General features: G+C 35.6%; 1 protein-coding gene across 5 annotated transcripts in view; it reads left to right on the forward strand.

Moving 5' to 3' along the window:
- Positions 1 to 14,141, forward strand: part of LOC125649406 (probable helicase senataxin) — a 58,132-nt gene that overhangs the window by 23,931 nt on the left and 20,060 nt on the right. For 3 of the 5 annotated variants that reach the window (XM_048876936.2, XM_048876942.2, XM_048876937.2), the window contains exons 7-19: positions 1 to 1,859; positions 2,039 to 2,207; positions 4,454 to 4,465; positions 6,238 to 6,374; positions 6,857 to 6,977; positions 7,521 to 7,751; positions 8,509 to 8,618; positions 9,998 to 10,141; positions 11,027 to 11,179; positions 11,469 to 11,586; positions 12,364 to 12,471; positions 13,228 to 13,349; positions 13,984 to 14,064. The exon at positions 1 to 1,859 is cut by the window's left edge. In XM_048876936.2, coding sequence (XP_048732893.2) covers positions 1 to 1,859; positions 2,039 to 2,207; positions 4,454 to 4,465; positions 6,238 to 6,374; positions 6,857 to 6,977; positions 7,521 to 7,751; positions 8,509 to 8,618; positions 9,998 to 10,141; positions 11,027 to 11,179; positions 11,469 to 11,586; positions 12,364 to 12,471; positions 13,228 to 13,349; positions 13,984 to 14,064 — 3,365 coding nt within the window. The remainder of the gene's footprint in view (positions 1,860 to 2,038; positions 2,208 to 4,453; positions 4,466 to 6,237; positions 6,375 to 6,856; positions 6,978 to 7,520; positions 7,752 to 8,508; positions 8,619 to 9,997; positions 10,142 to 11,026; positions 11,180 to 11,468; positions 11,587 to 12,363; positions 12,472 to 13,227; positions 13,350 to 13,983; positions 14,065 to 14,141) is intronic. The other 2 variants (XM_048876939.2, XM_048876938.2) reach the window with 2 other exon arrangements.

The following is a 14,141-nucleotide window of genomic DNA, read 5'->3' on the forward strand; positions in this document are numbered from 1 at the left end:
GAAAGGATCATGAATTCAAATCATGTGTACAGGATGGTGAAAAAAGTTCCAGTAAAAAACATCAAAGTGGTTCAATTTCCAATTCAGACAGGGATGCTTCCAAATCCAGCTCAACCAAGCATGAGAGTTCATGGAGATCTAGTTCAAAGGATAAGAATGGTTCTAACAGATCTAGTTCAAAGGATAAGGATGGTTCTAACAGATCTAGTTCAAAGGATAAGGATGGTTCAGTTATTTCCATTTCTAAAGATAGTTCATTGAAATCCAGTTCAAAAGAAAGGGATAGTTCAGGAAAGCCAAAATCAGAATATAATGACATTGCAGGGAGGGCTCATTCAGGAGAGAAAGGAAGACTGGGATCGTCTACCTCAACAGGCAAAGGTAGATCAGGAGAAACTCGCTCAAAAGAAAAGGATAATGTGAAAGTGTTAAGTTCAAAAGAAAAGGATAGTTCACAAAGATCTAGTTCAAAAGAAAAGGATAGTTCACAAAGATCTAGTTCAAAAGATAAGGATCATTCACAAAGATCTAGTTCAAAAGATAAGGATAGTTCACAAAGATCTAGTTCAAAAGATAAGGATCATCCAAAAAGATCTAATTCAAAAGATAAGGATCATTCAAAAAGATCTAGTTCAAAAGATAAGGATCATCCAAAAAGATCTAGTTCAAAAGATAAGGATCATCCAAAAAGATCTAGTTCAAAAGATAAGGATCATTCAAAAAGATCTAGTTCAAAAGATAAGGATCATCCAAAAAGATCTAGTTCAAAAGATAAGGATCATCCAAAAAGATCTAGTTCAAAAGATAAGGATAGTTCACAAAAATCTAATTCAAAAGAAAAGGATAGTTCACAAAGATCTAGTTCAAAAGATAAGGATCATTCAATAAGATCAAGTTCAAAAGAAAAGGATAGTGTAAGAAGATCCACATCAAACTCAAAACATGGTTCAACAAAATCTCATTCAAGTTATGAGAAATACAGTTCAAAAGACAAAGATACCTTGAGGAGAACCATCTCAGAAGAGATGGATACTTCAAATATATCAAAAGATGGAAATAATTGTGGGAGAAATACATTAGAATTCAGGAATGTTGACAAAAATTGTAAAGATAATACGTCAGTAAGTTCTACTGGGAATTCAAAATCAAATATGGCTGATCAGGGAAATTCCCGTACTGTTCCAGATTCCAGAGAGAGTAAAGAGAATTCATCAGAGAAAGCATCCACCCACTCCAAAACATATCCTAGCACCACTGCCTTACATACGAGAGGAGAGTTATTGACAACAGGCGGGATTGTTGAGCTGTTGTTATCAAATGGTGTTTCAACTCCTGCAGAGCTAGATAATGAAACTCCACAGGGTGTTGGATGTTTGGACCAGAATGAGAAAGAGGAGGAGGAGGAGGAGGAGGATGTGAAGCCTGGAAAACTAGCAAAAGCGGCTGCCGTTGAAAAGCTTTTCTCCTCGCAGGAAGTGGAAGGCGATGAATCTAATGTTATTATTATTGATGATGAAGAGGAAGATGAGGGAGGTAGAATGAAATCTAATTTAATGACCGATGCTTTGGGTATTAAATCCATCCTGAACAAAAAATGCCGTATGTTCTTTGCTGAAAAAAATGATGAAAGTGCAAGGAAAGGGCAACGTATCAAATTCAGACTAACACCAGATCGTACCTCACTGCGGACTCAAAAGTACATAAACTCCCTCATCCATAAGAACAAGACAGGACCTCAGCCCGGGCAGTCGCGCGGACCTTCACCATCGAGTTGTCAGCCAGTAACAGACAGCAGGGGCTGTGGTACAACAGTGACACAACGAAGGCCCAGTTTTACGAATCAGACCAGACCAGTAAAGGTAAATCTCAGGAGAGAGGGCTGGTGGTCATGATTTTGGTTGGGTTTTTTTGGGAGGGGGTGTTTTTGTTGTTTTTTAATTGCAGCTGTTGGTGTGAAAAATACTGTTCTATGTATGTATTTTGTTGAATGGTAGAATGGAAAGTTATCCAATTTCAGAAGTTGTTTATGACTTTTTAGCAGGCAGCACAGTCTAGCATGGACTCGTCTTGTGTAACTGCCCATGGTGGACAGGCCAGGGCTGGAGGACGTGAGGGGTCAGACAGGACTTCAGTAAGAGAGAGTGACCACTGTTCCCAGTTCTTCAGTCATCTTCTACAGTGGAACCCGATCTGGCTCCAGGAAGCAGGTACTGTGAATACCTGATATAAAAGAACTCAACAGTACAGTCAAACCTCGGTATCTCGAATCTGATGGTGCTGAGAAAAAACTATGAGATATTCGAGGGTTCGAGATATTGAGGTTAAAAGACTTTAAAGAAAATGTAGTTGTGACTTCTGACTCGTTTCGACATATTCATGGCATTTGAGATGTCGATGTTCGAGATTCTGAAGTTCAACAATAGTGTAGATTATGTCATTATTTCAGATTGTAATGGTGTGGAAATATTGTGAATTTGCACTATCTAATACATGCTGTTCATTGTTAGGGGCAAGATCAAAAGTTCAATGTCTGACAAAAAACTAAATTTACGTAATTTTCACCAAGACACCCCCCACCCCCCCACTCCACCCCCTTTAAAACTAAATATGAGGAATGTTGAAACTAATCGGTTACCAGTAAAAGCATACGATTATAAATATCACTGTAACATTCTGTATACCTTTTCTACTGTTTATTCACAAATGAAAGTGTACAATAAACTATGAAATGTTCGTTAAAATGTAATATTATTATGTGATTTTCAACAGTCACTTGTCTTTTTCTTTTTCCATTAAAGTGTTGTATGACAAAAACTTATGGGAAATTTTATCCTCCCTTCCACTAACTTTTTGTATTTAGATTTTTATCTGACATCGATCTTTTGATCTCGCCCCACACACTGTGTCAAGTGCTATTTTAATAACCTGTAACAAGAAGGGAGAAAATGCAATGGATCAGACCGGGATTCAAACCCGGGCCCCCTGAATCTCTAGTCAGGTGCTCTACCAACTGAGCTATCTGGCCACCAGCGATCGAACCCGCCTGACCACTACATTCCTCCCTCCTTAAATGTCTTCACACCCTAAAGACATCAACCCAGGATCTTTATCCCCTGGCAGGCATTTTCACCTGCCAGTTCCAGGGGCTGGTCTACGGCACCAAATGTGACAGGAAGGGAGGAAATGCAATGGACCAAACCGGGATTCGAACCCGGGCCCCCTGAATCTCTAGTCAGGTGCTCTACCAACTGAGCTATCTGGCCACCGGCGATCAAATCCGGCTGACCGTTACACTCAGTTAATTTCTACAGGATTTTAACTGACCATATTCTGTTAACTAATACTTGACATCAAAAGATAAGTGTAATGTTTGTAATTCCTCATAGTCTTCTACTGTGAAATACTATGAAGTGTGGAGTCGGCATTAACTCTCAAAATGTTTCAGTGAATTGTTTTAACTGAATGTCGCCCAATCAGAACATAGTAGGCGGAGTCTAGACTACACCTCATCGTTCAGCCAGAATATGCCACGTTTATTTCAGAGAGAAAGCAGAGATGGGCATGTATCATCATTTTTTTAGGGCAACCGAAAGAAAATTTGGAAGTTGTCTTCTCAACTCAAATAATCTTGATAAGCAAAATTAAGAAAGGAATAAAAAACAAAGCGTTTTGTCTGATCTTCATTTTCTCAAAATTAGGGGGTGTAGTAGAGTAGAGTAGAGTTGTTTATGCCCATACTTTTCCTAATAGTTTCAATTTGCAAGCTTACATTCTTCTCATTCACTACAATTGTCATCTTTGCTGGCCAAGGGTTTACGATCCGCTCCGCTTCTCCATGTCCATACCGAACCAAAGGCAATATAAAATAAATTACATATCTTAGATCCTAGTTTGTTTTTTTACCAACCAGAGACTAGAAATGGAAAACAGTAAGAATCAAATGATATACTTTATAACTTCATGATATGGGAACCACTGTTAAAAATTATATCATAGAGCTTATTATCTTGTAGTTGCAATAAGGTAGCCCTATCCTATTTTTTAAATTCTGATGTTCCCCCCCACCCCCCCACCCCCCCAAAAAAAGAATCAGAGAGGGGTACATTATTACAGCTAATTATCTTAATGTTCTTTAAATCACTTCGTGTGCTAGAGAATTAAGTTTATCAATCGTTCTTTTTTTTCTTTTTCTTTTTAACACCAAACAATTATACGAGTTTCATCATAAATATTCACATAAAAGGCCTTATTTGGTTTATATATATAATCAGTGATCAGGTGCTTTTTTTATAGTGTGGAGAGTAACATTCTAGTTTGTTGCAAAATTAAATAGTTTATATAGTTACCATAATATAAATGAGTGTTGCTGTGTTTGTTTTTTGTTGTTGTATGTTTATATCATACTTGCAGCATTGATACTTTATGATGCAGAGAGTTGACTTATTCATTTCAGTTCGCCTTAGAGGTAAAGACTTTTCTAACTTTTCTAAATCACTACTCTCATTGCTCAAACTTTCTGCACACATTACCATTTAAACCTCATGCCACATTGTTCAGCATGTTAACTGTTCACACAGTCAGGGGACTATACTGGACCTACAATGCCTGCATGTCCATCATTTTGCCTGTCATTCTGTCTGTCAGCCCATGTCATATTGTGGGCTATAATTAGACCTCATGTTGATGTGTGCTATAATTAAACCTTATGTTGAAGTGGGCTATAATTAGACCTTATGTTGATGTGTGCTATAATTAGACCTTATGTTGATGTGGGCTATAATTAGACCTTATGTTGATGTGGGCTATAATTAGATCTTATGTTGATGTGGGCTATAATTAGACCTCATGTTGATGTGGGCTATAATTGGACCTCATGATTTTATGGACAATGATTAGACCTGTTGTTATTGGCTATAATTAGAATTCATGTTGACATGGACTATAATTAAATCTTATATTTTGGCTTATCTGATAGATTTGAAGCTTTGTATAATGCTTCATAACAATTTGAAACTGTGCATATTGGTGGGACAGGAGGATCCAATTATTTTCTTAAAAGTTATAGTGGATCTAAGAGGGGTGGAGGTTGTAAAATAGCTTGTGAACTTTATGTGTTCACCTCCTATATGGCTTATTGGATAGATTTTGAACTTTGTACTATGCTTCATTGCCATTTTTAGATGTGCATATTGTCGGGACAGGAGGATCCAATTATTTTCCTAAAAGTTATAGTGGATCTGAGGGGTGGAGGGTGTAAAATAGTTTGTGAACACTTCTCCTATATGGCTTATCGGAGTTCATAATGTCTATGTTCCTTCTCCCCCATACCATGCAGTACATTAAGGGTAGGAGGTTTCCTTTGGAGCACTTCTGATTTGGGGAGCTGGGGAGACATTTTTTTTCATAAAAACAATCTCTTGTTAACTACGTGTTGTTATGGGCTGTAATTAGACCACATGCATGTTATCATGAGCTATAATTAGAACACGTGATGTTATGGGCTGTAATTAGACCACATGCATGTTATCATGAGCTATAATTAGAACACATGTTGTTATGGGCTGTAATTAGACCACATGCATATTATCATGAGCTATAATTAGAACACGTGTTGTTATGGGCTGTAATTAGACCACATGCATGTTATCATGAGCTATAATTAGAACACGTGTTGTTATGGGCTGTAATTAGACCACATGCATATTATCATGAGCTATAATTAGAACACGTGTTGTTATGGGCTGTAATTAGACCACATGCATATTATCATGAGCTATAATTAGAACACATGTTGTTATGGGCTGTAATTATAGAGTGCATGTTGTTAAGGGATATTTTTGCTGTAGTGACTGTCTTAACATGGTATAGAATGAAGTTTTCTTTTCTTAAATGAATGTATATATATCTTGATATTTGTATTTTAAGACAACTTTGCCCTTCTCTTGATTTGGGATTTTTGGTAGAATAAGAAGGTGGGAGTCAAACTTTGATATGTAGTTCTTGCATTCAAACTAAAACTTGATTTTAGGAATCTTCATGATGATCTATTATTCTTTTGTTGAAATAGTTATGGGCTAAGATTATAGACATATGAAGTATTAATAGCACATTTTTCTAGTATTTGAGCTGTGATCTTGAAACTTTAAACTTGTGTGAAATTGATACAACTATGTTGTACAATGAAGTGAATATTTACCTAGTTCATCTTGTACATTAAATGTCTGGGGGCTATTTCAGAGGACCATAATTGTAGAAAATCTTATGCACCTCCACCCGTGTCTGGGAAAGTCTTCCCCATTCCAGAGAAGTTTGACAGCTACAAAGACTATGTGGACATATTCATCCCTCATTTGCTGCAGGAGGCCTGGGAACAGGTAGATTTTTCCTTCAGTTCGGAGTTTAGATCAGGGCTATATTAATCAACAGACAGAATAGCTGTCACAAGAATTTGTCTGTTATGAAGTACGTGACTTTACAAATTGTAATAACAATCATTTCCTCATGAATGTGCTAGTTGCAAACATTGCACGTATTAATCCTGATCAATATAGTATGTCTATTTTAATGGCTGGGAATTCCCACAGAAATGAAAGTAGAATGAATATATTATAAGAAATAGTTTTCTGCAATGCGTCATGCTGGCATACTTTTCATGAAGTGCTAACATGTTTCTCGAAGTATGCCAGCGTGAAGCATCATAGTCCATACCCGCCTGTATTTTCAAAATTGAAATTTATTCTTTGAATATATAATTGTAAGTCTGGTACATGTATGACTCTGAGTACAGTTTTAAAATACTAGCATTTGTTCTTTGAAATTTGTTTTGTTGTAACTCCGCCCACTACCAATGTTTTAGTCTTACCAACGCTGGAGGACGCTGAAGAACATGAATTCCTATCCACAAATCAGAGCTGTTTATTCAGGAGTTGAGAAAAATAGTGCAAACAATGAAAAATGTGAAAGATATACGTGGTACAGTAAGCACACAATTTCATTACTGTTATTTTTTCCCCCCATATTTCACCAATGGACTAACGTTAAGTTTGAAAGTGAGTATGGATTGAAGAAAATAAACTACTGTACTGTGTAGTTTGTAAGTAAAGGGTAAGAGCCTTGGTAAACGTCCCTACGCTCCTTATATACCTAGTAATGCGATAATAAAAAATAAATGAAATAAAATGAAAATAAAATGTGAATAAAAACAAAAAAATATAAATTATACACACAATAACATGGAATAAATGTTGCTGTAGAACCTGTAGCTGGCTGGGGTAACAAGTACACCAGTAACTTCCATTTTATGAAGTTTTGCTAATAATTTAAAAAAGAAGAGATGCATGTATACAATATTCTGAGATTTTACTGAAGAGACATTATTTTTTGAAATGCGCATCTGGTGCATCAAAATTGGTACCGTATAAGTTTTACTTTATACTGAAAACACACATCAGTTTAAAGGGGATTACAGTATTGAAGTGAACAGGAATACCTGTGTAATGCTATCTCGTTTTACATTATAGGTATAGTCACAAAGGAGACGTATGACGCAATGAGAAAAAATGAACACTTGGGTGAAAAATTTATTGTCATTGTGAAAGAATATGGCCATTTTCTGAAGAGTAAAGAAAAGAGAATGAAGGACCATTTTTATCAACCCAATCATTTTGACCAGATTGCTTACATAGAGAAAATTCAACTCCACTCTCAGCGGGGGAAACTGCAGCAAACCATTAACACATTTAAAGTTTTAGGTCAGTACTTTCTCATATGGTGGAATTAGTTATGTTTATCAATTAATAGGATGGTGGGTGTGTAAAACGTAATTATAATGTAATCATTTTCTTATTTTATGTCATTTACCTGTCAGAAAAGAATATAAAATTTGGTATGTAAACAAGTTGTACGTGTTATTATGTTGAAAATGTATTGATATCTCGTAATGTTACAGAACTGTGTAGTGGTTTTGTAATAAACCTCCACAAACCAGTATAAAAAAAAAACCCACAGTAAGTTGCTCAGTGGAAGTCCTTGATACTGTAATGAAGAATAAATGCATTGAGTTTGAAGTTGTATCTAGTGGGTTTTTTTTTTATATACTTGGTACCGATAACTAGTACCATTCCCAATGTCAAATATATATTGATTTCTCCAAATTCTGAGGCTGAAAAATGCCCAGTAAGAAACTGCTAAGCCTTTGTGATTTGCTTTGTATAAAATGTTGTACGAGTTAACTAATTTCTTCACTTCCTCTTAAACAGAAAGTGGAGGTCAATAAAATGGCATTTGTTTGTAAAATTGTGATCTTTAGAATATTGTTTATTCTGTGTTAATTTTAAAATAAATGTCATTTGTTGACATGAAAGAAAATTCCCAGTTTGTTTTATTTTGACACTGTTTTTCCCCATTGAATTGGGATCGGTACCATTCCCATATTGTACGGGAAAAAACACTGTTCCATAAAAACATCATGGTGGATGTGTTACCTTGACATATTTTTTTATGCTACAGGAAATGACCAAGCAGCACATCAGAGCAATGCTGTTGTCCTATGTATAACTATCCTGAGCAAACGACGCCCTCTTTTCAAACATTTACTGCATGAACCATCTTTCATACAGGTAAATTTTATTAAACCTATATAGTCTGCAAGTTTGAATACAGTAAAACGAATTCACGCTTATTGTGAAGTGATATTTATTGTCCTATTGGAAGAAATGGCAAAATATTTACTGGACATAGCAAAGTTCGGTTATATTGAACTGTTTTTCACTGGCCCTGGAGGTTCACTATAACTGTGTTTTACTGTATAATGAAGTTTGGTTATGAAGAACTGTTTTTACTGGCCATGGAGGTTCACTATAACTGTGTTTTACTGTATAATGAAGTTTGGTTATAATGAAGTTTTTCACTGGCCCTGGAGGTTCACTGTAACCGTGTTTTGCTGTATAATGAAATTTAGTTATAATGAACTGTTTTCTGCTCGCCCTGGAAGTTCACTATAACTGTGTTTTACTGTATAATGGATTATATTTGTACTAGGTTAGTGTTTTAGATGACATGTTGTCTTGTAATGAAATGTTTCGATTATGGTTAATCTAGACTGGTGATTTAAATATTTTTATGCCCCCGAGATTGAAGATCGGGGGGCATATTGTTTTTGTCATGTCTGTCATTCTGTAATTCTGTCATTTCGTCATTCTGTCTGAAACTTTAACCTTGCTAATAACTTTTGAACAGTAAGTGATAGAGCTTTGATATTTCACATGAGTATTTCTTGTGACAAGATCTTTCTACTGGTACCAAGATTACCTTTCCGTGGGTACCAACATTTTTGACCCTGTGACCTTAACCTTGGAGTTTGACTGACTTTTTGAAAACTTTAACTGCTAATAACTTTTGAACAGTAAGAGCTAGAGCTTTGATATTTCATATGAGTATTTCTTGTGACAAGATCTTTCTACTGGTACCAAGATATTTGTCCTTGTGACCTTGGCCATCTTTGGAATTGGCCATTATCGGGGGCATTTGTGTTTCACAAACACATCTTGTTCAGAAATGGTTGAAGTCTCTCTATTTAGTTATGAGAATTGTTTATATATATACAGTTGAACTGAACTCCGGTATCTCGAATACTGATATCTCAAATACCATGGATATATTGAAGTGATTCAGAAGTCCCAACCACTTATTCTTAAAGTATTTTACCCTCGATATTTCAAATCCTTGGATACCTCAAAGTTTTTTCTCGGTCCCATCAAGTTCGAGATAACGAGGTTTAACTGTAATTGCACAAAACAAATCCTGATGAGTATAATGTAGTACAGTACCATTGAATCTTTTAAATTAATCCTGTTTTAACAAGTATTATTGCCCAAACACAATATCAGTCTCTACCCTGTCAAGATAGCATGAAGATAGGTAAATGTTTCTTTACATAATTATACAGTATACACTGCATTTTATTGTGAACTATGGTAAAACCTTGTTTTCCTTTCAGCCTGTGGTTTCTTTGGTAACCATTGTACGTCAGTTCCATGCTGTAAGCTGCCTTCCCAGAAGTCCATTGTATCAACACATCCTGATACCAGGACAGAGAGACGTGTTTTATGAGAACATTACTGAATCTGAGAAGCAGTCACTGGTACATTTACAGACAGTACAACACAGTTACAGCAAACATGTTTATAGTGAATTCAAGCTTACAGCGAAGTCATTTTTATTCACTTTTGATATTTATAATATTATGAACTTATTGGATATTATACAATTATTGCTGTTTTTGAGGTCAATACGATGATTTAGCCACCTTCGAAGTACAATATTCACCTCGCCCGATGATTTAGACACCTGAGGAGTACAATATTCACCGAGCCCGAAGGGCGAGGTGAATACTGTACTAAGAAGGTGGCTAAATCATCGTATTGACCTCAAAAACAGCAATAATTGTTTTATTATATGATTAAATGATTAAAAAACAAACATCGCCATTTTTCTAGTGTTTATATTTGTCTGCTGAAATCTTAGCCAAACCCAGTGAGAAACGCGGAATTTCATTGGACGGCAAAAATAAGTATAATCGATCACGTCAAATTGGAAGTTCCCGACCTATTTTTGGTCCTATGTGGAAAAAATAATTCCTTATGTTCACCTGGAAGGTCACGTGCAGGTAAACATAACGTAGTATGATTTCTACATTGTTGGATCTCAGCCAATGAGAGAGCTAGGAATTATTCAATCATATAATAAAATGAATTGTGTTTATAATTAATGAAAATTATTTGTTTTCAGCACTTCACTACAAGTGTGTTGTATTGTACATATGTTTGAGTTCTATTCCTCTTATCAATGAATGGCCAAATCGCTGAGTATGAAAATCTTTGTCACAGAGTTTGACTTTTTGGTGTAAGATAAAATCTACAGTATAAGAATTGTTAATCAATGATGATTGACAAGGGATTGGGAACTGTTTAAAGAACCTCAAAGTAATTTTACTTTCTGTTTACAATTGAGACAAATTCTTTTTCAGAAGTGTTACAACAATTCTCAGCAGCTAGCGATCTGTACAGCATTAAAGATGATTCTACAGTATCCTCGGTCTCCCAAGATAGGTCTCCTTCAGGGGCCCCCGGGCACCGGCAAAAGTTTTACAGTCGTGGGCATCGTAGAAAAAATCTTACAGGTAATGCTTCCAGTGTGACCGGTCGTGAAGTGGAAGGTGAGGGGCTGATTTTGTGAGCGAATATGAATTAAATACTAGATGCATGTATATTGAAATACATTTTGCCCAATGAAATAAATTCGATATACATGTAACTGAAGCGCAATAGATAAAACAAACTCACAAAGAATTGCTTTCATTTTCTTTTTCTCTTCTCTTCTTTGATGACGAAAATCCTTTTGGGATATTGTATGGCATTCTTCTATAATTCTTCATCTTATTGTGATATTGAGGTGATTTTATTGAACAGGGCAGACCCAATGTCAGGATTTGTCTATGTGCTCCATCCAACAATGCTGTAGATCTTTTGATAAAACGTTTGGATGACCACAAGAAACAAAAGCGAAACACTGGTATGACTGTGAATTGTAAGAGATTGAAAATCTTTTTGATATCTAAAATAATCTGCAGTGTAGAATAAGTATTTGGAATTGTAGTCATCACTGCCGCAGTGATTTAACACTTTTAGAAAGTACTGTGACAGTGACTGTTGATATTACAAAATGCCAGTTTTGAGATGAGAGCTTTTCTGTTCAGGAGGTACATTTAGTGGAACTTTGATTACCTAAGCAGGAGAGAGTGAACCTACAGTCAGTGAGGAAAACGTTAAAATGTATTAATAGTGGCTTCTTTTGACATATGTAAATGTAGGAAATTTAAATTACTGTCTAAAGAAATGTTTTACTAAAGTGGAAACATAAAAACAATGTCATATTTGGAAGTAATATATTTGATATGATATGTATGAGCAACGAAATAACATAATTCTATGTGTTTAATTACTCCCTGAATACTATCATTTGGTTTGTGTTTCAGTCAAATTCAGGTGATGAAACTGCATATGAGAAACTTACTGGGCACATGCTTTGATGAATATTTGTCCCATTCCCATATGTAAACAAATTGTTTCGCACCTTACTATGTATGAGAGTTCTCCAAAGGAAATTAATTAGGATATATCTCGAAACCGGGTATTACATCGACATCATAAAACATACATTTAGTAATAAAAAAGCTGTATACATGGTCAATTCAATTTGTTTCAAATGATATCATTTATTACATGTATATTATAACATGTATATTATGATTGAGGTCAAATACACTGTACATGTACGTTGTGAAGTGTGTTTTATCTTTCATAGATTTTGCATCAGCCTTATCAATTGTCAGGATAGGAAACACAGAGTCAGCTCACAAAGATGTGAAGAAGTTTAGTCTTTCAGAAATTGTGCAGGACGAAGCTGTTAAACGTAAGATATTCATGATTCTGATTTTAGGGAATGACTAAAACTTACTTATTTCAAACAAGATCGTGTCCAATACCATATCTGGTCATTTGTCTCTGCTATTTACAATCATTTGGAGTACATGACAAAGTGACAATAATTGTCAAATGTTGTTTAAATGATGATTTTTCAGTGTATTGGAAAGAAAAATCTGTGGCATGAATATAAATTTGTCCAAGTCTGCACACCATCTCTTTTGAAGAAAAGGTGTGTGAAAACTAGCCACTGTATGTCAAAACACCAGTAATGTTGGGGAAATGTCATCTATATGATGTCATAATTTCAAATTGAAAATACGTGTATATGAGTGCAACTATCATTTGGGTGGGCAAAATAGAGACCTAAAGAAATTATAGTCCTTTTAAGCTTTCTAGCCTAAAAGTCTCGTGGGGACCCGGGTTAGAATAGGTCCTCAGTACCCCATGCTTGTCATAAGAGGCGACTAAATGGGGCGGTCCATTGGATGAGACTGCAAAAACCGAGGACCCGTGTCACAGCAGGTGTGGAACAATAAAGATCCCTCCCTGCTCAAAGACCTTAAGCGCCGAGCATAAGCCTAGATTTTGCAGTCCTTCACCAGCAATGGTAACGTCTCCATATGAGTGAAAAATTCTCGAGAGGGACGTTAAACAATATACAACCAACCATACAATATACAATCAATCATCTAGCCTAAAGTGTAATGGATGAAATCATTTGTAAATGTACGTATTTGTTCAGGAAAAATTGAGAAAAAGAAAGAGAATATACCATCAAGTGTCCTGGCCAACTATTACCAGCTGAAAAAGAAGATGGAGGACCTGAGAGAACAGATAGGGCGAAGTCAGGGTCGGACACAGGAGGTAATTAATGAAATGTTACAAAAGAGAACAGCTAGAGAGTGGGGGTAATAAATGAAATGTTACATAACAGAATGGCTAGAGAGTGGGGGTAATAAATGAAATGTTACATAAGAGAATGGCTAGAGAGAGGGGTCAATAAATGAAATGTTACATAACAGAATGGCTAGAGAGAGGGGGTAATAAATGAAATGTTACATAACAGACCAGCTAGAGAGTGGGGGTAATAAATGAAATGTTACATAACAGAATGGCTAGAGAGTGGGGGTAATAAATGAAATGTTACATAACAGAATGGCTAGAGAGTGGGGGTAATAAATGAAATATTACATAACAGACCAGCTAGAGAGAGGAGTCCATGAATTAAATGATACAAAATGAAATTTAGTCTTGGTTTTTTATTGCTCAATATCATGAATTGTAAAGAAATATATTTGACATTGTGGTGAAATTTTCATCAATTTTATGTAGATGTTGTTGCAAATGATTGGATATTTGACCCGTTAAACATCAAATTATGGATTTTATACAGTCAGCCTCAAACTCAAGGGCCAAAATCATTCAATGTACATCTGTTTATTGCAAGCATTTAATGTTTATCTGTTTATTGCAAACATTCAATGTCTGTTGAATCCAGGTGGAACGTCTAACTGCTGATTTGAGAAAATTAGAAAAACGAGTAACAGATATGGAGAAAGATCACTTCACACAAATTCAGGTAACAGGAGGTTTAATACAAAAGATTCAGGTAACAGGTTTGATATAAAAGATTCAGGTAACAGGTTTCGTATAAAA

This window comes from Ostrea edulis, chromosome 5 (assembly GCF_947568905.1).
Source record: "Ostrea edulis chromosome 5, xbOstEdul1.1, whole genome shotgun sequence".
In the NCBI taxonomy this organism is placed as follows: Eukaryota; Metazoa; Mollusca; class Bivalvia; order Ostreida; family Ostreidae; genus Ostrea; species Ostrea edulis.